The following is a 27261-nucleotide window of genomic DNA, read 5'->3' as shown; positions in this document are numbered from 1 at the left end:
GGTGAACCAGGAAAAGATCCAGGGCTCTGGCTTATCTGTCAAGTTTTTGGGTGTTCTGTGGTCGGGTAAGACAAAGGTTATACCAGATGCTGTTATTGATAAAATACAGGCATTTCCCCCACCGACCAAGGTCTCCCAACTACAAACGTATTTGGGTCTGCTTGGGTATTGGCAGGTGTTTATACCCCATTTAGCACAGAGGGTAAGACCCTTATATTCCATGGTGAAGAAGAGTGACCCATGGGATTGGACAGAGGTTATAGAGCAAGGCTTTGTTGCCACAAAACAGGCAGTGCAGCAGGCACAGGCTCTACAAGTAGTAGACCCTGGTCTCCTGTTTGAACTTGATGTTCACGTAACCCAAGAGGGGTACGGCTGGGGCCTCTGGCAATGGCAGGAGCATCTCCAGTCGCCAGTGGGGTTCTGGTCCCAATTGTGGAAAGGAGTGGAAGTCTGCTACTCCCTGGTAGAGAAACAGTTGGCTGCTGTGTACGTGGTTTTGGTGGCCACAGAAGCCGTCACAGGAACGGCACAGGTGTTATTTCACACAACATATCCTGTCCAAGGTGTGTCTGTACGTGGACCCAGGGACCCAAAATGGGGGTGGCACAGACCATCACCCTTGCCAAGTGGGGGGCTTACTTGAAGCAACATGGCACCCTCGATTCAAGCCCTATGAACACAAGTCCTGGGGCCTATTGAGCTCATAGCCCAGGCCACGCCAAGCACTCCACCCACTGGGGAGGACTTGGAGCCTTCCCCCTACAGAGAAGGACAGCCCCCAGTACCTGAAGATGCCTGGTTTACTGATGGCTCTAGTCGGGGGGGCCGCTGCCCTTTGGACGGCTATTGGAGTTCAGCCCAGATCAGACACCATTTGGTTTGATACTGGGGTTGGTCAGAGTAGCCAGTGGGCTGAGCTGCGGGCTGTGTGGATCATAATCAGCCATGAGCCCGGGCCCTTGGTTATTTGCAAAGACAACTGGGCAGTGTTTCAGGGCCTGACATTGTGGCTCCTCATATGGAAACACCAAAACTTGTTGGTAGGACACCGTCCGCTGTGGGGCCAGACCATGTGGCAAGATCTCTGGGATCGAGGGCAAGGAAAGGAAGTGACCCTGATGCATGTCACGGGTCACTCCCCTTTAATGTCCCCAGGTAATGATGAAGCAGATGCCCTGGCATGGGTCCTGTGGTTAGAACGGGCCCTTGCCACTGATGTGGTCCATTGGCTGCATAGGAAATTGCAGCACGCCGGAAGCTGTACCATGTGGCAGGTGAGCAGACGCTGGGGGCTGCCCTTGAAATGCAGGAGATAGAAGATGCCTGCTGACTGTGCCGTCTGTGCCCAGGACAGCCCTCAACAGTGAAAACTCCCTTGGGAGACACAGCAGCTCGCCTGAGGGAGGGTACCCCTCACTCACTGGTAAGTAGATTATATAGGACTCTTGCCCAAAGCTCAGAATGCCACATACGCATTCACAGCAGTAGACGCCACTACACGGTTATTGTTTGCTTGTCTGTGTCCGGCTGTGGATCCGTGGCATACAGTGGTCACTCTTACATGACTATGCACCCCCAAGTCATTGAAAGGGACAGGGGTACTCATTTTATGGGGCAAGAAGTGCAGTGCTGGGCTGCCAGGATGGTCGTGCAATGGTTGTTTCACACCCCGTACAATCCACAAGCTGCTGGCATGACTGAACGCTACAACAGCCATTTGAAGCAAGGCCTATGGGTGTCGAAACAGCCTCCCACGATGCACTACTGGGCCTCACGTCTGTGGGACGTCTTGAGAATCCTGAATGAGAGACCACGGAAGGGAGGACCCGCACTAGTAGTAGCTCTGCTACATCGAATGGCGGCTCCCATTCAGTTACAGGTTACCACCAGTGAGACTCTGTTAAAGCTGGCAGAAATGGAAACATTTTGCTGCCAGCACCTACATGCTTGAAAGCAGGGGAACGGCAGCAATGGACTTCGCCCTGGTGGGTCAAAAGCCCCCACTGTCAGTGGTTGGGCCTCATAGCCCCATAGGGGGCTGTTTTGACCCATGATTTACAGGTGATGCCAGAGGTGGTGGCCGAGTGGCCACCACAAGCAACTATGGTATACGGAGGTCCTGATTCCAGGATCATTTTGCAGGGAACCTGTGTGCTCTCGCTATGGCCTCGCTATTATAGGGTCCCCCTGTTCTGCTACATGTTGAGAGTACGCAAGGGATCCCAAGCACTGCCATAAAGGTCTGGTACCACACACCGGGAAAGGTGCCAGTGGCAACAACCCTCCTTTCCCAGGACAAAAAGCTGGCATGCATCCTTCCAGATGGAAGGGATTTGCCATTGTTGGTTCCTAAGGCTATTTCTTTCCGCCTGTAGGTAACTATAGGCTAATACGGCACAAGGCCCCTCATGGAAGGCGCTTGTCACGTAGATTGTGAGATTAGACTCTGGGGGATGGATTTTGGGGCCAGAGTCCCAGAGAGCAATTTCCAGGCTTTCGGCCCAAGATGCTGGCTCAGGTAGTAGATGGCCATCAGCTGTGACTAGTTGGCCATCAGCTGTAACCAGTTAGCCAATTAGCCATTGATGTAACTTCCGCGGCTAGGCTAGGCGTTGTTTATTTCGCAGAGAAGCAGACGGCAGGCTGCAGATCGAGTGACTCCTGCTTCCTGTGTCTCCAACCCAGTCGCCAGCGAGACTATAACGGTATGACTCCTCTACCTATGGCTCCGTGGGTGTTCCTTTTTAGCCTCACCATATTCTGTGTTCTGGTGCAGGGAGCAGGACTAGAATCCCTTGCATGACACTCCCAATGCCAGGATGATTTTGCGGGGAACCTATGTGCTCTTGCTGTGGCCAATTAGGGGACCCCAAGCAGTGTAACATGTTGAAAGGGACCCCAAGCACTGCCATAAAGGTCTGGTACCACAAACCATGAAAGGTGCCAGTGGCAGCACCTTCCTTTCCCAGGACAAAAAGCTAGCGTGTATCCTCCCAAATGGAAGGAATTTGCCATTGTTGGTTCCTATGACTACTATTTTTTTCCGTCCGTAGGTGCCTATAGGCTAATATGACACAGGGCCCCTCATGGAAGATGCTTGTCACGTAGATTGTGAGGTGAGACCCTGGGAGGGGGGTGAAGTGTGGGGACAGAGTCCCAGAGAGCAGTTTCCAGGCTCTCAGCCTCACGTGGAAAGGTGTTGGCTCGGGTAGTAGATGGCCATCCGCTGTAACCAGTTAGCCAATTAGCCACTGATATAGTTGCCGTGGCTGGCTTGGTTGGTTGGTTGATTGGCAGAAAAGCAGACGGCGGATTGCTGCTAGCAAGTGGATTACATTGCAGATCATGTGGCACCTGTTTCCTGTGTCTCCAACCCAGCCTCCAGCGAGACTATAGTGGTATGACTCCCCTGTCTATGGCTCCACTGGTGTTCCTTTTTGGCCTCACCATACTCTGTGTCCACCCGCTGAGAGTGGGAGCCAGACCAGAGACCCTGAATTACAGATAGAGATACAAATCCAATGTTATCCTGTTATCCTGGTAGTGGTAGTTGTGCTGAGTATGAGAGTAGATATGATCTCTGGGGATTGGAGGGAGGAGAGAGTTGTTTTTATAGACGGAGGTCAAGGGACAAAAGAAGGTGATTTGTTTACTAAACCCCTCCTCTGTGGGAGGGACTGGTCTGCTGTGAAGGCTCCAACCCCAAGCAGGAGAGTGAGCACCTGGCTTTCTATCAGGGTTCCTTGCATATGGCCATGATAATGAGCAAAACAGCTAAGACAAGGGCATGCATATGTGTGATTATTTACAGTGCCTGCAGCTGGTGGGAGCAAAACAAAGATGCGTCATTTCACTCAGTGCTCAATTTAACGCTTTTATAAATATTCTTTCTCCCATGACTTCTTTTGCCTTCCTCACAAATCCTTCCCCCAAATCCCTTCCAGACTTTTCTCCAAGGAGTTACACAGACCACGTGAAGTTCTACTTCTAATCTGTCCTCTGCATTAGAACCTTTTCACTGTAATATAAGTACCCTAAAGTGGGGCCCCATTGGCAGGCGAGGAGGGGTTCAAGTGCAGAGCAGGCTTACTGACACCAGCTCCACTGGGCCAGACTCCTGTTGTGTTCACTTCTGTGCTCCAAGGATGCAAACCCGGTACAATTGCCTTTTTTTTTGTTTTTGTCTGCTTCTCCACAAAGTCTAGTCCGTTTCTCTTGTTCTTAAATTTACTAACAACTCATTTTATTCTAGTAATGAAGCCCTATGTCTTTCTTCCTGCTACAGAATAGAGTTCCTCTCTGATTAATACTGCCCTTCCAACCTTTTTCTTAGAACAAGGTGTAGGTGGGAAAGAATGTTTCCTCCTATTCCTACTATTTAGGTGGCTGTGATTGAAGCTTTCAGCAAACCTGGAGAAATAAATGAAGCTACTATGGTTTAAACTAGAGAGGAGGAAATAGGTTAATTAGGGCTAGGACCTACCCTCACCAAGGTGCAAGTGGTGCTGAGAAGAAATGTATAAGCTTTTGATTAAAGACTTCTATATAGAGAATCCTCACCCTGTGGAGGGCAGGACTCCCTCCAGCCAATCGCAGCTCGCGGCTCGGCTTGGGGGCGGAGCTGGGTGAGTCAGAGGCCAGACGGAGAGGCGGAGGGAGGCTGGCAAGGCGCCTGCCCAGCACCAGAGGGTGGCAAAGCGGCTGAGTTCCAGCAGGTAGTCTTTGTGAGCCTCCCAGCTGAGGGGATCATGGTAGGAGGCTTGAAGAGAAAACACTCAGACTTGGGGGAGGAAGAGGATGAGAAGTGGGAGTCGGGTCCGGCAGGCCTGCGAGGCTACCAGCAAGCCCTGCTCCGCATCTCCCTAGACAGAGTCCAGCGAAGCCTGGATCCCCCGAGCACCCAGCCTCACAGGCATGTGCTCATCCACAACACCCTGCAGCAGCTCCAGGCCGCGCTTTGTCTAGCTCCAGCAACTGCCCTGCGGCCTGAGCTCCTTTTCCTGGGTGAAAACGTCTCCCTGTCGCCCACCATCAGCTCTGTTCTCAGGGAGCAGGAATTCCAGGGATGAGACCAAGCCCCCCTCAGAATCCAGTGGCGCCCCTCATCCCCAGAACGAAGGGCTGCCCTAGGCGATCCAGTCTTCCTAGAACCTCTGAGCTCCGATACCTGGGGGACTCGGGTGTGGTAACTTTTTTCAGGACCTGGACACATCCGCAGTGGGGAAGGAATCTGCACTGGCCCCACTGGAGCCTTCTCGTCACCTCTTCTGTGTCCCAGGGTGCTGGAAGTGGAATGCATACCCGCTAGAAATTATTCTGGGATCCGAAAACTTTGATGGTGGGTGCTGGTGAGGCTTCCTCCACATCTCAGCGTCAGTGGGCTGGGTCCCTGGATACAACTGTGTGTGTGCGCGGGCGTGCACGCGCGTTTTGGGGGGTGCTCTAAGCAGTGACTATGGCCTCCTTTCTTCCCGTTTCAGGGTTCCCCAAACTGTCTCGTGTGTGCGCGCGCGTGTGTTACCGCAGACTTCTGTGAAGGTGGGTCTTCCTGAATTAATTTATCTGTTCCAAATGCCTTAATGAGACTGTTTCTGGGTCTGATTTCCCACTGCCACATTTCTTCTGCTTTGCGCTTCAGTTCCTACTCCCCTTGTGACCACTGGGGCCTCAAGGAAGATAAGCTGGGCCTGTCAAAGGATGACAGGGATGGGCTGCCTGGTTGCTATGGAAACCCAGGCTCTGCCTCTTCTACCTCTAGTGTGTACCCTTTCCCCAAAAATAAGACCTAGCCGTACCACCAGCTCTAATGTGTGTTTAAGAGCAACAATTAATATAAGACCCGGTCTTATGTTAGATAACACAGGGTCTTATAGTATAATAAATAAATTTTTGCTCCATGGTAGGAGGAGCTGCCTCCTCCCCACCAGCTGAACCCCACCTCCTTGGCAGGACCACAGTCCCAGCATCCTCCTGATTCATAACCAGGCCAGAACATGTGCAATAGGGTGGAAACCAAACTGCTTCATGCGGCATTATTTAAAAGAAAGGTGGGTTTTGTGGTGTGTTTTTTTTTAATTGTAATTATTTTTTAAATGAAAGTATTTTTTGGGGGAAAAAAGACCTTCTATCGAAACTGAACCGGAAGGCTATAATGGTTCAAATACTAAAACAATTATCAGTAACTTGGAAGGATTAGAAAATACTCAGAACTTCACTCTTCCCCATTCACTAATGAGCTCTTCAAAGCAAGATGGCCACTGACTAGCTGTGTAACTACAAAGTGTCTTACTCTGAGTAAGATTACCTGTTATTTCATGTGCCTGCAGATCTTGGATGTGCCTAATTAGTCCTTAGTAGGTATGGGTGGGAAAGAGGAATGTTTTCACCTTACAGGCCTGTAGTCAGAAATTTAGGATGTTTCAATATGGAATGGGACCCTAATACTAACGCCTGGATTTCCAAGGGTTGATAGGTAGATACTAGCTATAGAATGCTATAGGCTTACTGGTAGTAGATCTGATCAGAAATCTCTCTGCACAAAAGCAGTGATGTTGGCTGCAAACCATATATTCTGATAAGGTTCCTGTCAGGAAGGCCTGTGGATACAGGTGTCATATGACACTGAGGGGATGGAACTGGTAGGAGAGGATTGGTATTTTCTGGAGTTTAAATCTTCCTAAAAACATTCCTATTCAAGATAGTCTAAATGTGTCTATCGTCTGTGTTCTCATCCTGGACCCTTAGTGCGATGACTAATGAATGAAGTATGGTTCCTGAGGTTTTCAGTTGTAATTGATAGTTTTGATAGTACTAATGCATCTTTAATCTGTAAATACAATTGAAGAACTGCCATGTGCACAGCTTATTCCAAAACAATACAGAATCCTCATCAAAGCAGAATGTATGTTTGCTATAAATAATTGTCTGATGCTTGCACTGCCATGTTTGTGCCTGGAGAGAACAGCCCAGGAATAGTCAAAAGGACAAAGGGAGGGATGGGTGTAGCTATAAATTAATAGGCTTGCAGATTAAAAATACACAAAGCACACTCAAAATAATAACCAAAATACTTTATAACTTAAATAAGATTTTTCACATAAAAAAATAGCAAACTATAATTAACTAGTACTTTTTCTACCCTCTCAAGAAAAGGACATCATAAAATGCTGGACATTAAGACACTGCATTTCTTATATTTAATATCTACAGTTCACATTTGCCACCCATAATTTCACTGAGCTCTGTCACCTGTCCTTTATAAAGTATTTCACTTTATATTATTCTAGAATTGCATTTATTAACGTGGTTATTGAGCACTTACAATGTGGTTAGTACAAATTGAAATGTACTATAAATGTAAAATACATCAGAATTTGGAGACTTAGTACGAAAAAAGGAATGTAAAAGCTCAATTTTTATATTTTGGATGTATGAGATTAAATTACCAAAATTAATTTACTTTGCTTTTTTTAATCTTTTAAAATGTGGCTACGATAAAATTAAAAATTAATGTGGCTTATATTATACTTCTATTGGATAGCATTAGGCTAGAACATTTGGAAACAAAGTGGCTACAGCTTTAATTACCAGCATCTTATATACTCACTCTCTGCTTTTGGAAATGGGAATTGTAAAATAAAATAACAATCAGGCTACTTTTATGCACACTTTTAATTTTTTCTAATGAACATGTTACTTTTTAAAGAAAAAGTAAAAATGTTATATTGTTTATAATCTTAGTTATGTGCCAAAAAACTGGCATTTAAGACATGTAGCATAAAAGATTAAAACAATGAATAAATCAAATTCCCCTACTACTTATGAAATATATTTCGCACCTACATCAGGTGCAAAAATGAGGCACCTAGAGGTAGGAATAGAAATCTGGGAAACAAGAGTTCACCGTCTACCTGTACAGAAGGTACAAATTCTCACTGAAATTATTGTGAAAGCTCCTACTTGGGTGTCAATGTGACTGTCAATGTGATTTTCCAAGCCTCCGGGCTCAAATTCCTTTCTGTGTCTCTGTAAGAGGAGCTGTTTTTCTGGCACCAAGGAGGAAGAATACACTTAGTCACCAATGGCAGACTATGCGCAATTCTCTTTTCTTTCCGTATCTAGCATATACGTGAGAATTTTACAATAAGTCTCACTAATTCTAATCACCTGACATAAAGGGACTTGTCCATAAGTTATTCAAAATGTGATTGGTTAATGCTATTCAGTAAAATACACCATAATGTTTTTGGTTTCTTTCTTTTCTTATTGGCTAAGGGCAATTTATTTTGAAATGTTGCTTTGTGTTGTTTGCTTTTGGAAACATACTGGAACACTTGTTTTCAAAAGCCTCCTTCTGACAGTGGCACAATCCCAGCCATCATCCACCTTCAGGCCTTTCCCAGAGGTCGCATGAAACATGAGTTTCTAGTAAGACTCTGGTGCATTCATTTCATTTGCTAAAGCAACAGGTACAACCACCCCCTGCCGGTGCAGCTCTCGGAGAACATCTAGTATTGAGTCTAATTCCGTGCGGAACTTGTCCAGCTCATGATTCTTCAACTGTGCTAGTCTTTTCCATTTCTCAATTTCTTTGTTTTGCTCCGTTTCTACTACTTGGTGTGTTTGCTGTATTACCTGTAAATATAATAATTGCATTATTATTGTTACAGTTCATAGTGGGGGTGAAGAATATTTAACAATCTCAAAAAGCTAAAGTGGGACAATGCCGACTATGGTAAACCAGTGGCCTATATATGTCAGCAGGGAGAGAGGGGAAGGTGGAACCCTACCTAACCATCTCCATTGTGTCAATGAACATGCCTGCTGGTGAAGAGGGTAAAAAGTGGCAAAATTGGTATCTAATTCTAATAGGGAGTTAGGGAGTTTTACAGTCTTTATTTATTTTATATATATATTTTTAAAGCTGTGAATAGTAAGAGTACCATTTAAAGCATCAGACTTTCTTTTTCTTTTTTTTAATTAAATTTATTGGGGTGACAATTGTTAGTAAATTTACATAGATTTCAGGTGTATTACATCATCTATAAATCCCATTGTGTGTTCACCACCCAGAGTCAGTTCTCCTTCCATCACCATATATTTGATCCCCCTTACCCTCATCACCCACCCCCCAACCCCTTACCCTCTGGTAACCACTAAACTATTGTCTGTGTCTGTGAGTTTTTGTTTCTCATTTGTTTGTCTTGTTCTTTTGTTGTTTTTGGTTTATATACCACATATCAATGAAATCATAGGGTTCTCTGCTTTTTCTGTCTGACTTATTTCGCTTAGCATTATACTCTCAAGATCCATCCATGTTGTCACAAATGTTCCTATATCATCTTTCCTTAACGCCGAATAGTATTCCATTGTGTATATGTACCACGACTTCTTTATCCATTCATCTATCGAAGGACATTTTGGTTGTTTCCATGTCTGGCCACCGTAAACAAAGCTGCAGTGAACATTGGAGCACACGTGTCTTTATGGATGTTTTCAGATTTTTTGGGTAGATACCCAGGAGAGCGATTGCTGGGTCATATGGTAATTCTATTCGTAATTTCTTGAGGAACCTCCACACTGCCTTCCATAGCGGCTGCACCAGTCTGCATTCCCACCAACAGTGTATGAGAGTTCCTTTTTCTCCACAGCCTCTCCAACACTTGTTACTATTTGTCTTGTTGATGAAAGCCATTCTGACTGGGGTGAGGTGATATCTCATTGTGGTTTTCATTTGCATTTCTCTGATGATTAGCGATGTTGAGCATTTTTTCATATGTCTATTTGCCATTTGTATATCCTCTTTGGAGAAATGTCTCTTCAGGTCCTCTGTCCATTTTTCAATTGGGTTGTTTGTTTTTTTTGTTGTTGAGTTTCATGAGTTCCTTGTATATATTGGATATTAGCCCCTTATCAGAGGCACTGTTTGCGAAAATCTTCTCCCATTCAGTTGGTTGCCTCATTATTTTGTCAATAGTTTCTTTTGCTGTGCAGAAGCTTTTCAGTTTCATATAATCCCATTCGTTTATTTTAGTTTTTACTTCCATTGCCTTTGGAGTCAAATTCATAAAATGCTCTTTGAACCCAAGGTCCATAAGTTTAGTACCTATGTTTTCTTCAATGCAGTTTATTGTGTCAGGTCTTATGCTTAAGTCTTTGATCTATTTCGAATTAATTTTGGTACATGGTGACAGATAGCAGTCCAGTTTCATTCTTTTGCACGTAGCTATCCAATTCTGCCAGCACCATTTATTGAAGAGGCTGTCTTTCCTCCATTGTATGTTTTTAGCTTCTTTGTCAAAAATTATCTGTCCTTATTTATGTGGTTTTATTTCTAGGTTCTCAATTCTATTCCATTGGTCTATGTGTCTTTTTCCGCCAATACCAAGCTGTTTTGATTATTGTAGCCCTGTAGTACAAGCAAAAATCAGGGAGTGTGATACCTCCAGTATTGTTCTTTTTTTTTTTTTTTTTTAATATTGCTTTGGCTATTCGGGATCTTTTGTGGTTCCAAACAAATCTGATGATTTTTTGTTCTATTTCTTTAAAAAATGCCATTGGGATTTTGATGGGGATTGCACTAAATCTGTACATGGCTTTGGGTAATATGGCATTTTAACTATGTTGATTCTTCCAATCCATGAGCACGGAATGTCTTTCCATTTCTTTGTGTCTTCTTCAATTTCTTTCAAAAATGTCTTATAGTTTTCAGCATATAAATCCTTCACATCCTTGGTTAAGTTTATTCCTAGGCATTTTATTCTTTTTGCTGCAATTGCAAAAGGAATTGTTTTTTTTCTATCTCTTTTTCTGAGATTTCATTGTTGGTATATAGGAAAGCAATGGACTTTTGTACGTTGATTTTGTAGCCAGCAACTTTACTGTATTCATTGATTGTTTCTAATAGCTTTTTGGTGGAGTCTTTAGGGTTTTCTATATATAGCATCATGTCATCTGCAAAGAGTGACAATTTAACTTCTTCATTCCCAATTTGGATGCCTTTTATTTCTTTCTCTTGCCTGATAGCTCTGGCGAGGACTTCCAACACTATGTTGAAAAGCAGAGGTGATAGGGGACAACCTTGTCATGTTCCTGAACGTAGAGCAAAGGGCTTCAGCTTTTCACCATTAATTAGGAGATTAGCTGAGGGCTTGTCGTATATGGCCTTTATTATGTTGAGGTATTTTCCTTCTATACCAATTTTAGTAAGTGTTTTAATCATAAATGGATGTTGTATCTTATCAAATGCTTTTTCTGCATCAATTGATAGAATCATATAATTTTGTCATTTATTTTGTTTATGTGATGTATCACATTGATGGATTTGCGAATGTTGAACCATCCTTGTGCCCCGGGGATGAACCCCACTTGGTCGTGATGAATAATCTTTTTAACGCATTGTTGTATTCGATTTGCTAGAATTTTGTTTAGGATTTTAGCATCTGTATTCATCAGAGATATTGGTCTGTAGTTTTCTTTTTTTGTGTTGTCCTTACCTGGTTTTTGTATCAGGATAAGGTTGGCCTCATAAAATGAGTTAGGGAGTACTGACTCTTCAATTTTTTGGAAGAGTTTGAGCAGGATTGGTATTAGATCCTCTTTGAAGGTTTGGTAGAATTCACTGGTGAAGCCATCTGGTCCAGGACTTTTGATTTTGGGAAGGTTTTTGATGACTGATTCAATTTCGTTACTGGTGATCGGCCTGTTTAGATTTCCCAGTTCTTCATGATTCAGCTTTGGAAGGCTATATGTTTCTAAGAACTTGTCCATTTCTTCTAAGTTATTGAATTTGGTGGCATATAGTCCTTCATAGTATTCTTGGATAATCCTTTGTATTTCTGTGGTGTCCGTGATAACTTCCCCTTTTTCATTTCTGATTTTGTTAATTAGTCTTCTCTCTTTTTATCTTAGTTAGTCTAGCCAAGGGTTTGTCAATTTTGTTAATCTTTTCAAAGAACCAGCTCTTTGTCACATTAATTTTTTCTATTGTCTTTTTGTTCTCTATTTCATTTAGTTCTGCTCTGCATCAGACATTTCTAATACCTTGGTATGAATCCAAACATCCTCAGAATGCTGTTCCTTTTAAGAACAGCACTTGAAATGCAATCGAGACAGTTTAATATACAACCCATGTTACTACATTACAGCACTAGAAATGAGTTCTATCTTCTTGTTGGACTGGTCCCTTTATTATTATGAACTGCCCTCCTCTGTCTCTTGTTACAATCTTTGTTTTAGAGTCTATTTTTATTTTGTCTGACATAATATTGCTATTGCAGCTCTTTTTTTCATTTCCATTTGCCTGAAATATTTTTCCATTACTTTCTGTATGTCTTTTGATCTGAAGTCGGGTATCCTGTAGGCAGCATATGTATGTTTGTTTGTTTGTTTGTTTTTAAATCCAGTCACTGTAAGTCTTTTGTTTGGAGCATTTAGTCCATTTACATTTAAAGTAATTATTGATAGGTATGTAGTTATTGCCATTTTATTAATTGTTTTCTAATTGTTTTTATAGTTCTTCTCTGTTTCCCTTGTTTTCTTCTATGTTCATGACATTTCTATAGTGTGCTTGGATCCATTCTATTTCTTGTATACCTCTTGTACAATCTTGGTTTGTGGTTGCCATGTGCTTCATATATTACCAAGCTATTTTTACAGCAGTCTATTTTAAGTGGATGGTGGCTTAAGTTCAAACACATTCTAAATTCCCTGTCCACATTTATGTTTTTGTCATTATTTTTTACTTGTGTGTGTTTGTTTGTATCCTATAATTTATTGTAACTACACATGATCTTCCTACATTTGCCTTTTGACCTTTGTACTGTTTTATATAGATGGTTGACCCATTGCTTTTACTGTTTGCCTCTTTGTTAGTGAGAATGTTTTTCTTTTATTTCCTAACTCATATTTTTAATCTTTTCTATTTAAAGAAGTCCTTTTAACATACCCTGAAATATTGATTTAGTAGTGAACTCCTTTAGCTTTTTCTTGTCTGGGAAAGTCTTATCTACCGTTCAATTCTAAATAACCTTGATGGGCAGGGTCATCTTGTTTGTAGGTCCTTGCTTTTCATCACTTTTGAATATTTTGTGCCACTTCCTTCTGGCTTGCAAAGTTTCTGTTGAGAAGCCAGCTGACAGTCTCATGGGACTTCCCTTGTACATAACTAACTACTTTGTCATGCTTTTAGGATTCTTTCTTTATCGTTAACCATTGGCATTTTAATTATGGTGTATCTTGTCGGCCTCTTTGGATCATGTTGTTTGGGACTTTTGGTGCTTCCTGGACTATTTCCTTCATAAGGTTAGGTAAGATTTCAGTCATTATTTCTTAAAATAGGTTTTCAATCCCTTGTTCTCTGTCTTCTCCTTCTAGTATCAGTGTGATGTGAATGTTGGTATGGATTAATGTTGTCCCAAAGGCCCCTTAAACTTTTTAAAAATTCTTTTTCCTTTTTGCTTTTCTGATTGAATGTTTTCTGCCAGCTTGTCTTCCACATTGCTGATTCATTCAGTCTTCTGCTTCATCTAATCTGCTATTGATTCCCTCTATTCTTCATTTCAGTTAACAGTATTTTTCATTTCTGACTGGTTCTTTTTTATGGTTGTATTACTCTGTTGAGGTTCTCACTAAGTTCATCTATTCTTCCCTTAAGTTCATTGAGCATTGGTATAACCAGTGTTTTGAACTCTTTGTCTAGTAGATTGCTTGTCTCCATTTCATTTAGTTCTTTTTTTGGAGCTTTCTTTCTTTTGGGACATGTTTCTTTATCTCCTCATTATGGCTGACTCCCTGTGTTTGTTTCTATGTGTTGGGTACATCTACCATGTTTCCCGAAAATAAGACCTAACTGGACCATCAGCCCGAATGTATCTTTTGGAGCAAAAATTAATATAGGACCTGGTCTTATTGAAATATACAGTGGTACCTCAGTTTTTTAATGTTTCCGTTGATGAACATTTCAGTTTACGAGCACCGTAAATTTTATGGATGTATGGTGTCATTAGATAGTAAAATGCATGCTAAATTTGCAGTTTTAGGGGTTGGTTTTAAAGGTCTGGAATGGATTAATCCATTTTGCATTGCTTTCCATGGGGAAACCATGCCTTGGTTTTCGAACGTTTCAGAACTTGAACTGTCTTCTAGAATGGATTATGTTTGAAAACCGAGGTACCACTGTAATATAAGACCAGGTATAATATAATAATATAACATAATTAATATAATATATATTATATACAACACCCTATATATAATATATATTTATAATATATTATAATGTGTAATATAATTGTAATATAACATATATAATACTGGGTCTTATATATATTAATATTTGCTCTAAAAAACGCATTAGAGCTGATGCTCCGGCTAGGTCTTATTTTGGGGGAAACAAGGTATGTCTCCAGTTCATTCTGGAGCCTCTTAGGAGAGACTGTGGTGTATGTAGGCCAAGATCAGCTGCCATTTGTGCCCAGCTTGAGGCCACCTGGTAGGAGCTACAAAGTGATCTGTGCTGTTTTAGTCTTAGAGGCGCTTGGGAGAGGCTATGCTGTGAATCAAAGCCAGTTGCCCCTAGTGCCATGCTTGGAACCCTTTAGTGGGCACCACGATGTGAGCTGAGGCCAGCCACCAATTGTGCTGGGCTTGTAGCTACTTAGTTGAAAGTGTGTTCCAAGCCAACACTGGCCACAGCTTATGCCAGGCTTGGGATCACCTGATGGGAGTTAGAATGCAAGCTGAGGCTGGTTGATGCTTGTGCTGGGCTTGGGACTGCTCAGCAAGAGGTATAGGGTATGCTGCAGCCAGCTGCTGCTTGTTTAGCATTTGTGGATGTATGAGAGATTTTAGAAAAGACTTCAAGCATGAGCTGATGCAGGTTGCTTGAGTGGAAAAGCTGCTGGAAGTGTCTCGGGCTGGGTGCAACAATTGGGTAGGGTGGGGCCTCAGGGAATCACTAGGGTGGGTGAACAGTGTTAGCCAGGTTGATGGAGAGTTAAATTTAGTGCCCACTTAAGCCTGCCAGCTGGGTGCGATGGGGCTCAACAAAGGAGCAATAGTGTTTGCCAGAACTTCTGTCCCCAGATAGAGCTGCCCTAGCCCCTCCCCCTCCAGTCCTTGTCCTGAAGCTAGTCAATTCAGTTCCTGGCTATATGTCCAACATTTTTTGAGTTGCTCTGTCTGTGCTGGAGACCACAGTGAGTGAATTTGTGAGCCAGTGAGTCCATGTGTAAGCCCCTTAAGACTCTATTTCATGAAGATCTTTTCCGGAGGTTTCATCTTGTTTTTTCTTTTGGAATGTATTTCATTGTTTCTTCATTTTTCTTGACTCTCTGTGTTAATTTCTATGCATTAGATAAAACAGCCACCTCTCTCAGTCTTGAAAGAAAGTGTTGTGTAGTAGATGAACCCAGTCCTATCTTCTCTAGTTCTTGGTTCTATCTTAAACTTTGTAATAGTCTGAGCAGCCTATTTTATTTTTAGTGGCTCTGGGGGTTTGTCAAGCAAGACCTGTCTGAGTCTCAAAGGAGAGGATCTCAGTCAGAACCTAGATTTAGGTTTACTGGAAGCCAGACCCTCAGGTAGCAGATTTTAAAGCATGCAAATATATATTGTCCTGTGGGACTTCAAACGTAAGCCCCACTGGCCACCAAAGCCAAGTGATGTATAGGTGTCTCTTGGGTGTCAGGCACAAAAATTGAGGTGCCAAATGAGGGTACAAGCTCCTTTCTGAGAGATACTGGCAAGCTGTAGTGAAGGTAAGAGGGAGAGTGCAAAGATGGTTCCTGCTATCCTCCATCCCCAGAGAAATTTTCAGTAGGCCCCTAGATGTGTGTTATATTAAATGCCTGCCCCTCAGGCGAATGCTTTAAGATAAGCAAATAAGCCTCTTTCACAGAAAATGTGGGCACTTTCTAGTCAGTGGTCTCTGCACTGAACCCTGGGGTAGGTGTATAAACTAGCCTTTTAAGAACTCTTTCTCAGTTCACTGTAGCCTTGAGGGTCTTGTGGATACCAGCCCCATTGCTTTTCAAAGCTACATGTTTTGGGGGTGCTAATCTCTCAGCTGCAGGTCTTAAAAGTTAAAGTACCCAATGTGGGATTTAAACTCTGCTCAGGGAAAAGCTCGGGGATTTGAGCTCCCTATTGATTGTGGGTCCAGTGCACCAGAGGTGGGGAATTATGGTAAGACTGTGTTTCAGCCTCTCTTACCCACTTCGATGTGGGTTTTTCCTTGTTTACCTGATGTGTAGGAGTTGTTCAGCTAGTTTTATTTCCCCCAGAGGAAATTGTTCCATATGTGGCTGTAGATTTGATTTGGTGTGTCCATGGGAGGAGGTGATTTCAGAAATTTCCTATGTTGAAACCTTGAAATGGAACCTATCTTTGACTTCTGATGAATTAATCACAGTGTCTTGATGTAGCCCTTTTTGGGTTCTATTTCGGGTCCTTTGGGTCTCATGAATCTGGATGTCCCCAGGATGTCCCCAGGTTTTGAAAGTTTCAGCCATTGCTTTAAATATACTTTCCATTTTTCTTTTTCTTCTGGGATTTCCATAATGGAGATACTGTTTCTTCTGATGCTGTCCCGTAAGTTCGGTAGAATTTCTTCACTTTTTCATTCTTTTTTCTCCTCTGGTTAGATAATTTCAAATGACCTATTTTCTAGCTCACTGATTCATTCTCCTGCTAGGTCCAGACTCCTGTTAAACCTCTCTATTGAATTCTTCAGTTCTGTCCTTGTATTCTTCAGGTGCGGATTTTTTTTTTTTTTTTTTTTTTTTGTTTAGTAAAGTAAAATGTAGGGTTTTGCACGCCCTTTTGTTTTTAAATATTTTTAAGGTTTAAAAGTGTTTAAAGTTTGTAATTCCTAGTAGGAAAACATTATCTGAACAAATACCCTGTGGCAAACCACTGTAAAACGTTACAGCTGCATTTGGGGCAGAGTGGTAAGGATTCTCTTCAAAGCACCCCAGCTTTCTTTATGAGAGGGTCAGAGGTACACTGGTTTGTATTACTGTGACACCCACTGGGTGATCTACATTGCTTTTCCTTCAGCAAGGGCTTTATTTGTCAGAAGGGCATTATGCTTGACCTCCAAATTTGGCGGACAATTTACTGATGAGATTCATTACCTTTGGTTTGCTCTGATATTTTGACGGGGTTCTGGGCCACATCCTGGAAGGCCACCATAACTTCTGGATCCTGCATGGCTGCAAGAACCTCTGGATCACTAAGAATTTCATTGAACCCAGGCATTCCTGCCATTCCAGGCATGCCCCATCCCATTCCAGGCATTCCTCCAGGAAAATTAGCAGACATTCCCCCAGGAAAGCCATACTGAGCTCCTGATTGTCGTCTGGCTTCTTCCTCCCTCTGGGCTCTCTCATGTTCTTCCCGAGCCTTCTTAACCCTTTCCCTTCTTTCTTTGATCTCTTGCTCTTCACGTTTCCGCTCATACTTTCTCCGATGTTCTGCAATTTTTCTGGGCCGTTGGCTGAACTTCAGCACCGCACTGGCGTCTTCATCATAATCCAATTGACATGCAAGGGCAAGATCGTGGGCTGCTTCTTCCCAATGACCCAGAAGTCTGTGTGCTTTCCCTCGCCACCTGCAGGGCTGAGCTGAATCAGGATTTATTTCAATAGCTCTGTCACAGTCTCGATAGGAGCATTTGGCTTCTGTAATTTGATGAAGACTCTGGCTCTCTTGGCATGCAGGATGGCCAAACGAGGATTCAGTTTGATGGCATCTGTGAACAAGTCAATGGCTCTCTATAGGTCACCATCATTTAGGGCATCAGTGGCAGCCACTTTTTTATCATTTGCCTGATCCATCATCTCCTCGGTTATATATATTTTCATCTCCTATTTCTTGAGGGGCATCAATGTCTGGTTCAATCACACCTTTACTGTCAATTTCTACATCACTTTCCTCACTTGATGGTTCATCTGTCTTAGTTTTCCTCCGCCTTCCTTCTTACTATCTGCTTTTTCTTGATATTTTCTTCTGATTTAGTTTTACGAGTAGCAGCTACTTTTTTACCCCCTCCACCCACTGCTCTCCACTCACTCCCTCAGGAAACACATTTCCTTGATGTGCAGAACACTCAGATCTTGCTTACACATTTTCACGAAGGCTTCATGGTCGGGAGGCGGCGGGCATGGCTGAGGCTATGGCCCGAATCCAGGCCTGGACACTAGCTTGGCATGAACATGTGGAACTAGAATTTGTTTTGATGATTTCTATTTCTTTGTTGAGCTTCTTGTTTTGCTAATGCATTTTTTTCCTATTTTGTTAGTTTACCTTTCTGTGCGTTCTGTAGTTCACTGAATTTCTTTAAGAGGATTATTCTGAATTTTTGTCTGAGAGTTCACAGATCTCTATTTCTTTAGGGTCAGTTACTAAAGCCTTATTAGTTTCTGTTGGTGGTGTCATGTCGACCTGATTTTTCATGATCCTTGATTTTTGTGTGTGTGTGTTGGTATCTGTGCATTGGTAAATGGTCTCTTCTTCAGTTTTACTTTGGCAGAGACAGTTCTTTGTCAGTCAGCTAAGCTCGGGGTTTTGTACAGGTCAGCAGGTAGCATCCTTGCCAGGTAGGGCTCACTATAGGGGGTCTCTTTTTTGGGTGAAGTCCTGACCTCATAGCTTGATTCTACAGATGGACATAAGTCCTGGTTGGTATCTCTACTTGGACACTTGTTCAAGGAAAAACTCAGTTTTCCAAGATCTCAGAGCTGGTTGCTGCAAGCCCCACCACCCTTTTTCTGTCATGATTTGATCTTCAGTGGTTGAGCCCTAACAGATTCACCCTAAAATCCCCATGATGTGAGACCTGAGTGTGACTCTGGTTAAGCAACCTAAAATGGTGGGCAAGTTACTGTTCTTAATGCATTCCTTCTTGGTCTCTGTGGTCCAAATGGGGACTTTAGCCTCACCTCTGTGTTCTGAGATTTTTTACAATTGTCTTGTTTATGGATGGTTGCTAGTTGGTCTTCTTGTAAAAGGAACTGAAGTTGAAATGACCTATGTCACCATCTTGATGACATCCTAATTTAGCATTTTACCATGCTGTATATGAAAGTGAAATCCATCACCTTCTCTATAAATCAAGGATGCCCTAAAAGTCCTACACTTTTGCTTGGGCAAATAAAACAGCCAAATTGAAATAGTATATACATTATTTATATACACACACACACATCTTATTAATCACACTTATTTATAACAACACCACAAATCATTTGTCATAAGGCATAATATAGTATGTGCTTATAACAAGTAAGGAAGTGAATATTAAGCATATTTATCAACAATTTACAAGCATTTTCTAAAATAGTTATTATAAAATGACATATAAAGGTAGGCTCTGGTGAAACAGTGATACATTGTGATGTCTTAATTCTATGGATGATGGTATCTCAATATACAATGTGTTTTTAAGAGAAGTCCACAAATAAAGGTCAATAAGTAAAAATGAAAAAAATTTCATTAATCTCTTTGTTCTCCATTTCATATTGTAGTTCCTATAATGATTAAAAGCTGGAATCTTGATATGATTAAATTGAGGTAGGGTTTCTTTGTGGAATTGAAGTCTACCATAAAGCTTCGCTTGTATGTAGTATTTTTTGTTTTCAAAGAATATATAAATTTACATTGTTTTAGACTGAATGCTTATATGCCCCCTCATCAGATGTTGAAGCCCTAATTGTAGTGTGGATGTATTTGGAGTAAGGAACTAATTAAGGTAAATGAGTACCAAGGGTGGACCCCCAAACATGATTAGATTATGGTAAGATTAGTGTCCTTATAAGAAGAGGCATCTGAGATCTCTCTGTCACTCTACTTCCCCTCCCCTACCTCACAGTGCACATACCCACGTAAGGCCATCTACAAGCCAGGAAGAGAGCTCTCACAAGAAAATGAATCAACTGGAACCTTGATCTTGGAAACCTAGTCGTCAGAACTGTGAGAAAATTTTCTGTTTTTAAGAACACCAAGTTTATGATATTTTGTTGTGCCAATCCAAGCCAACTAATACAATTTTCAAGCAGTTAAACATCAGCACCAAGGCTAATGCCTAAAACACATCATGCCCTTCTGCCATTTTAAATTTCTATTAATTTCTCTGTTGTAATTAAATATAGTAATCATACTACTAGTACAAGTGCTAGGCACATAATTTAAATGATCACGTTTTAATGTAAATTTATTTCATATGAATATTTAAGAAGTAAGTTTTACTAGGGATGACAAAATTGTAGCAATCTGGAAGTACTTAAAATGTGAAGAACAATACAAATGTTACATGTGATTTACCACCTTACCTGTTGAAGTTCCTGCTCTCTTTGTTTATGTCTCATTTCCATCTGTTTAATTTTCTTTTCTAAGCCCATGAAATGTTTCATCTCTGGTGTATGGTTTTCTTTGGCCTCTCTCAATTCTTCTAAGAGTTTTGTAATCTAAAATTGAGGTATAAAGTATGAGAAACTATGATAACAAGGAATTAATTCATTTAAGAAGAACGTTTAACGCATCTTCTTTAGATAAGAGGCTCTTGCTAACAAGTATATCTTGAGTTTTTAGAATAATTAATAGCTTTCATGCCCTAGGTTCAGGAAGTAAAGGCTCATTTTAGTTCTGAACTGACCTCACATTCCAAAGGATTTCAGATAATTGGATCAACTCCTCCCTCCCGTATATGTCAGGCTGGTTTATGGCCCTCAAAATTAAGCTGTGCACTTTTCTTTGGTGTATTCAGCTTTGCTACAAACTAATGGGGTGATTATTTTTAGGACTCAAAATACATTTTGTCAGTTCCCTATAATTCTATTTGTAATCTTCTGGCTCTTATCACATTATAATTTATTACACAAATGTACGCATATAAAATAGACGCAGTGAAGTCATGAACTCTTCCTGTGCTTGCTGCTGACACAGCTCCTGAGGTTGCAGAGGTGAGAGACACAGGCGTTGTCTTCACTGAGGTTGCATCTAGTGCAGTCCCTCCTTTTTCATACCAGGGCCCACAGAGAACATGGTAATATTTTTATATCACCAGGGAGTTAAATGGAGGGGATGTGAGGGATCTTTATATTGGGCTTGATGAAACAATTGTACCTTCCTTGTACCATATAATTTGCAAACTGTTAACATCAAAAGGCAAAATAACTTAAAAGCTAATGAAAATGGATAAAATTAACAAATTCAATAATGTTTTACATGGAAACACCCAGTAGCGAATAACTGAAAATACTACATATATGTGTATACACATACACACACACACACACTCTCTTCCTAAATTAGATAATTTGTCTGTATTTTTAAGTCAGAGGCTTAAATATTTTAAATGTGGAACATCTCTGACAAAAATAAAAATATGCAAGCTTTAATTGGATGATTTGTAGAAAGGTAGGGAGAGCCTTACAGAAAATGCAGTGGTGATGGGTGCTGGACATAAAAATCTTGTATCACAACGATTACTAAACATTGTAAACAAAGAAACAAAAATGGTTCTGAACTACAGAAGTTGCCAAAGGCATTGTCATACATGTAATGGTCAAATGTCACCAACTTCTGTCAACTTTCTAATGACTGAAAAATCATTTTGAGTTTCACAACATACCAGCATAACTATCTTGTGATCCACAGGTAAGCATTTTCTGGTACACTGCCTGGGAAGGTTTTGTTCAAGTGAATGAAGGAGCTGAGTGAATTAGAATTCCAGTATTATGTGCTATGATGGAGAGATGCCCAAGAAACAGTGACAAGTGAGAGACACATAACTTAAAAAAGAGCTAGGCAGCAGGGTTCTTAACCTGAGACGTGTATTTGAATCAGTCTTAAAGTACAAGTAGTAGTGAGTCATGACGTTATCATGTACTAAGCACTATTAAGTACTTTATAGATGTTGTCTTAGTTAATTTTATTTATCAATCATTATATTTACTTACTGTCTGATTCCCCAAATAAAATGTAAGCTCCATAAGGGCAGGGATTTATCTACTTTGTTCTACTCACTATTCCTAGCACCTAGAGCTGAGCACAACAGAGTAGGTGTTTAACAATTATTCAACAATTAATGAATTCACCTTTCAATGATTAAACATTCATTTATAAATTACATAAATTCAGAAATTTGGTTCTAGACAAAGAATATAGAGAACTTCCCTTCATTTGTATTTATTTAATAGCACCTTTAAGAGTATAATTAAAATTAAATAACTTTTTAAAAAAATTCTTGTATTTTAGTGAATTTATCCTACGAAGGCAATTGGATACCTAAGCAAAGATGCATGATCGATAACGCTTCCCATTTCTTGAATACTACAGAAAAAAATCGTAACAACCTGAGTGTCCAATGATAGGGGCTTGGTAAACTCAGGCAAGTATTTCATTTTTCTTCGCATCAATTTTTTCATGTATAAAATGGGAAAAATAGTACGTACCCCTTGGGGTTATGATGACAACCACACTGAACATATATTACAGTGCCTTGTACATACTAAACACTTTTATAAATGGTGTTAACAAAAGTGATAATAAAGATATATTACTGACACAGAAAGAGTGATGTCACCAACCTAGTGAGAGGTGGTTCCTGACTTCGCTCCTCCTCCTGAGAACAACCACCAACAACTCTTCATGGACAAGAAACCACTGAGAGAATTGCAGAATGCCAAGGTAACTCTAAAGCACCCTCCACTCCCAACCATAGAGACCAAGACAGATGGCATTAGGAGGGTATGAGAATAGCTACATGTTGGGTACTGCCACTCCCCCAGGCTGGCGCAGCACCACACCTAAAGGACTCCCTGACTGAGCCTACGGTTCCTCCCGTGGAACAAGAGAACTCAGGGTGGACATCCAGCTACCTCAGCACGGTGAGTCACTTCTTGGGAGTCTCCACTCCAGTCTGGCCCCACGGGGATCGTAGGGGACTGTGTGGGGCTTGGACACTGGGAATCTGATTGAGACAAAGAAGCAGGACGGGGTATGTCACAACCAGCACTCAGACTTGGCAGATACAGTTCCTACCTGCCCAGCCCAGGTAGGAATCCCAGCCAGCAGTTCTGCTCATATGCAGAGCAGGTCTGACTAGGGAACCTGGTGGAGTGCCAGTCTGCTTGATGGAGAGCATCAAATCAAGAGGTTTGCCAGCCCAGGAGCCTGGTCTGTGTCCGCCCAGGCAAGAGAGCTGAGTCTAGGCTGCCATACCGTTAGGTGAAGCCCCACCTAACCAGAAAGCCTGACTAGAACACCTGGAAACCTGTGTAGCCCAGCCATAGGGCAGACAGTCTGGCAGGCAGAGCTGATGGTCCACAGAGCAAAGCCAGTGGCCTGTTTGGCCACGGAGCTTGGTGTACTGACTGGCTAAGTCAACACCATAAAAAGCTTTAGCAGTACTGGAGCTGGTTCTCCCACTGTGCCTAGGCAGGTATACTAATTCGCAGCCCCTCCCACTGCTGAATTAAACAGCTCTCAGTCCCTCTGACCAGGAAATCTAACCAGAGCACTGGCAACTGAAGAGAGCACAGCCTGTGGGTCTCCCTGCCTACACAGTAAAATAGATGGCCCCATCTGGCCAGAGGATTCAGTGCGCAGTCTTGTCTGATTTGGATCCCCAAACAAAAAGCTGAGCAGGCCCTGGGGCCTGTCCTGCTGGCCTGCCAGGGAAGAGAAGCTAATTCGTAGGCCCATCTACTGCTGAGTATAATATCTAGTCCTGAGTAACTAGTAAGCCTGACCAAAGAACCCAGGCCACCATGGGGCCCCCATCCTACAGCCTGGCTTTTACAAGGCCAGCATTATCCTGAGAACAGCCAGAAAAAAAAACTACCAGACTAATGGAATAATATTCATCCACAAAAAAGGAGAAAATCCTGGCATTTGTGACAACATAGATGGACCTTGAGGACATTATGCTAAGTGAAACAAAGCTGACAGAGATAAATACTTTAGGATCTTATATGTAGAATCCAAAAACAGAAAACAAACAGCACCCCCCCCCCTCACCCCATCCCACTCAGAAATAGAGATCAGACTGTGGTTACTAGAGATGAGGTGGAGGGAGGGGAAACTGGATGAAGGTGGTCAAAAAATACAAACTTCCGGTTATAAGATCAGTAATGCACAACATGATGACTATAGTTATAGTTATAAGTGAAGCTGTTAAGCAAGTACATCCTAACAGTTCTCATGACAAGGAAAATAGCACTACTTTTACTGTTGTTGTTTTTTGTATCTATGAGATAATGGATACTAACTAAACTTACTGAAGTAATCATTTCATGATATATGTAACTCAAATCACTATGCTGTACACTTAAATTTTTACAGTGCTATATGTCAATTAAATTTCAATACGAAAAAATGAAAAAAGATACTGACATGGAAATATTTATACATACAATATGCTTTAAAATCATATATGCATACATACATACACAAATAAACATGTATTTTGCATGTGTGCATGTATGAGCACACACTCACACTATTTCTATATCTCTATATATGTATAAACAGAAAAAACCTGGAAGGATATATAGCATAATAAACATCTAGGTGGTGGGATCAGAGGCAATTTTATACCTTCTAATTTTTCTATGTTAATATGTATTAATGTTAATATGCAAAAGAATATACTGAATATTGAATACATGCTCAACAGGAATAGAAATGAGTAACACTAACAAGAATAATTTGGCTGTTTTTCTGTTCCACCCACTAGAAAGCAAGGTCTTCAGGTATTTTATTCATTACTATACCCCAAAAGCCTGGAATAGTGACCAACTCCTGTTCACTGAGTACTTAAAAAATGCTAGGAAGTGGAGCATATTCCATTTAATAGCTTTAAAAAAACCCTGAGGCTGAGAGTTTAAAAACACCAGCAAGTTAGTGGATATGGGTAAAGGATAAATATTCTTCCTTCTGCATGAGAGGCTGACTTTGATCCAGTTAACTTTCTAGCTCTGTTCTCTCAATAAAGATGGATGTCTGTGTACCAGGCATACTGCTTGTGGTAACAATGCCCCAATTGGTAAAATTACTTGGGCTTGGAAGACTTTGGACTTCCAAGTCTTCAGTGTGGACTGAAACACCTGGTGTGGAAAGGATTACTCTAAGATCGTTTCGATACCTGGATCAAATCAAAAGGATCTTAGAGTAATAAAAATGGTGAGTTTCCAGAAAGATGTATTTCATATAATATTACTATTGGTGATCCAGCATTAATGTCATGATTGGTTTACCTATTTCTTAACCAAAAGTCTTAGTACTTAATGTAGAAATGGCTTTAACCATCCAATTTTACTGACAAAAAAATTAAACAAAAGAACCAAACAATCCCCATTTCCCCACTGCCTAGAAAGTACCTACAACAAATACAAACATATAATTTAATATCTGAGCTTCATCTGGGAAAAGCAGATTTTCCATAAATAAGTTAATATTGTCTTGACATGTGATATATTTTCATGTCTACTTGTACATTTCACTTAAGAAAATTATGAAATATGAATATGATTGAAATGGCTAAGATAAGCTTATTTTAGCCCGTTTTCGTTATTTCTTACCTCTTTCTGTAGGATTTCTTCTCGAACTTGAGAAATAACAAGAGACTCTTGTTTACCCTGCAGTTCATTAACTTGATTTTGGAAATGTTTTATAAGTACCTAGGAAATTATGTTAGAAGTACTGAGTTAATAAATCTCTTCCTTGAATATTATTTGAAAACCATAAGAAAGCCAGCTAATAATTTTTGTTTGTACTAAAAAGTAAAAAGGATCCTAATGTTTTAAAATCACAAAGTTTTAACATAAATTCCCATAGGAATTAAGTTCATTGAATGAATTAAACTTATTGAATAAATGCACTGTTTTGTTGTTTTCAACATTTAATATAAAGTATCATACATATTACAAATTAATGACTATGTAACTAGTTGGCTTCTTTAGTACTTTTCTTCTGAAGACCTGAAAATCACCTTTTAAAATAAACCTCTATAAAGTCAAAGCATTTTAAAGAAAGTGGCCAATATTATCTTTACATTTTGTCATTAAATAGAATAGTTTTTATTAAAGACTATTGACTAAGTAAAGATAACACAAGCCTAATATCTATGAAATATCAGTCTCATATTTTTAGACAAAGAAACTGAAATACATAAATACTTCCATGAAGGAACTGTAAAAACAGGAAAAATTCATATCTTTTATCTCTAATACTTTACTTTTATTGTTTTTATGATCAGACTATACTGACTTCCATTTAACTCATAATTTCCAATATGACATTTAGAATTCTGGGGAAAATAACATATTTATGGCACTATGACATAATGATACCACTTTTCTCACCTCTCCTAGACTGCTCCTTATTATACAATCATTTGATGTAATGTTTACATTGCCCACTGACACTCCACTGCTATTGGGGAAGAAATCTAGAGAGGTTATCTGGAAGGCTGTATAATGGTTACTTTTGAAAAGCACAAATCTTTTTCATTGAAGTATTAAAAATAGTCAAAATTCTGTTTCTGAGCTATCTGAGATTAAATTACAGACCTCATTACATTTCACACTTAAGTAATCCCAAATAATAAGGGCATTTTCTCACAAGTAATCCCAAATAATAAGGGCATTTTCTCACAAAACCACAGTAACATTTTATACCTAAAAGTTTATAATTTCTAATATGCAGTCCATATTCAAACTACCTCAACTGAAGGATTTGTTTTTAATTAAGATGCTATTAAATAATTATAGGTAGGAGAAGTGGTGGTGAGATAATTATTTCTTGAAGTTTTTCCCCCTCAGCTTGTTTGTAAAATTAAAACCTATACAAAAGATGAAGAGCAAAAAGAACATTCACATATTCTTCAACTTGAATTACCAACTGTTAACATTTTGCCATATTTGCTTTATCTTTTTTCTTGGATATACCTTTTGAAAGTAAGATGCAAGTTCTATTTCAATGCTGTTTGTTCAACTTACAACCACCATAGATGGGTCACACAGTAAATATTCATAGATATTCCAAGTAGCCATACATAGTATCCAAGAAAGACACATGAGGACATGCAGATGAGCTGTCAGCATACCCGGTCATAATTCTTAATACCGGGTCATAATTCTTAAAAAATTATGCTTCATATCTTAAAAGATTACACATCCAAGACTGGCTTGGGATGTGTATTTCTATCTCTCTGTCATTATTTTATCCCCAGTGCCTGACTGTCTATAGGTCCAA

The 27261-nt window shown here is 40.6% G+C and overlaps 1 protein-coding gene and 2 pseudogenes across 3 annotated transcripts in view; 1 reads left to right on the top strand and 2 right to left on the bottom strand.

Moving 5' to 3' along the window:
• The first annotated feature begins 4751 nt into the window (after positions 1-4751).
• LOC308494312 (SERTA domain-containing protein 3-like) lies at positions 4752-5355 on the top strand (annotated as a pseudogene). Its single transcript has one exon. The product of its transcript is annotated as an SERTA domain-containing protein 3-like (transcript).
• Positions 5356-7058: 1703 nt separating this feature from the next.
• The window catches only part of CEP162 (centrosomal protein 162), a 75330-nt gene continuing 55127 nt past the window's right edge, over positions 7059-27261 (bottom strand). The window contains exons 25-27 of the mRNA XM_081045187.1: positions 25587-25685; positions 20334-20468; positions 7059-8637 (exon numbers count right to left, since the gene is read on the bottom strand). Coding sequence (XP_080901313.1) covers positions 8428-8637; positions 20334-20468; positions 25587-25685 — 444 coding nt within the window. The 3' untranslated portion in view covers positions 7059-8427. The remainder of the gene's footprint in view (positions 8638-20333; positions 20469-25586; positions 25686-27261) is intronic.
• LOC308490870 (hsc70-interacting protein-like) lies at positions 17088-18441 on the bottom strand (annotated as a pseudogene). The gene is made up of 2 exons: positions 18409-18441; positions 17088-18176 (listed from the first exon to the last, which is right to left on the bottom strand). The product of its transcript is annotated as a hsc70-interacting protein-like (transcript).

This window comes from Rhinolophus hipposideros (genome assembly GCF_964194185.1).
Source record: "Rhinolophus hipposideros genome assembly, chromosome: 3".
Lineage (NCBI taxonomy): Eukaryota > Metazoa > Chordata > Mammalia > Chiroptera > Rhinolophidae > Rhinolophus > Rhinolophus hipposideros.
This window is presented reverse-complemented; position numbering and strand designations above follow the sequence as displayed.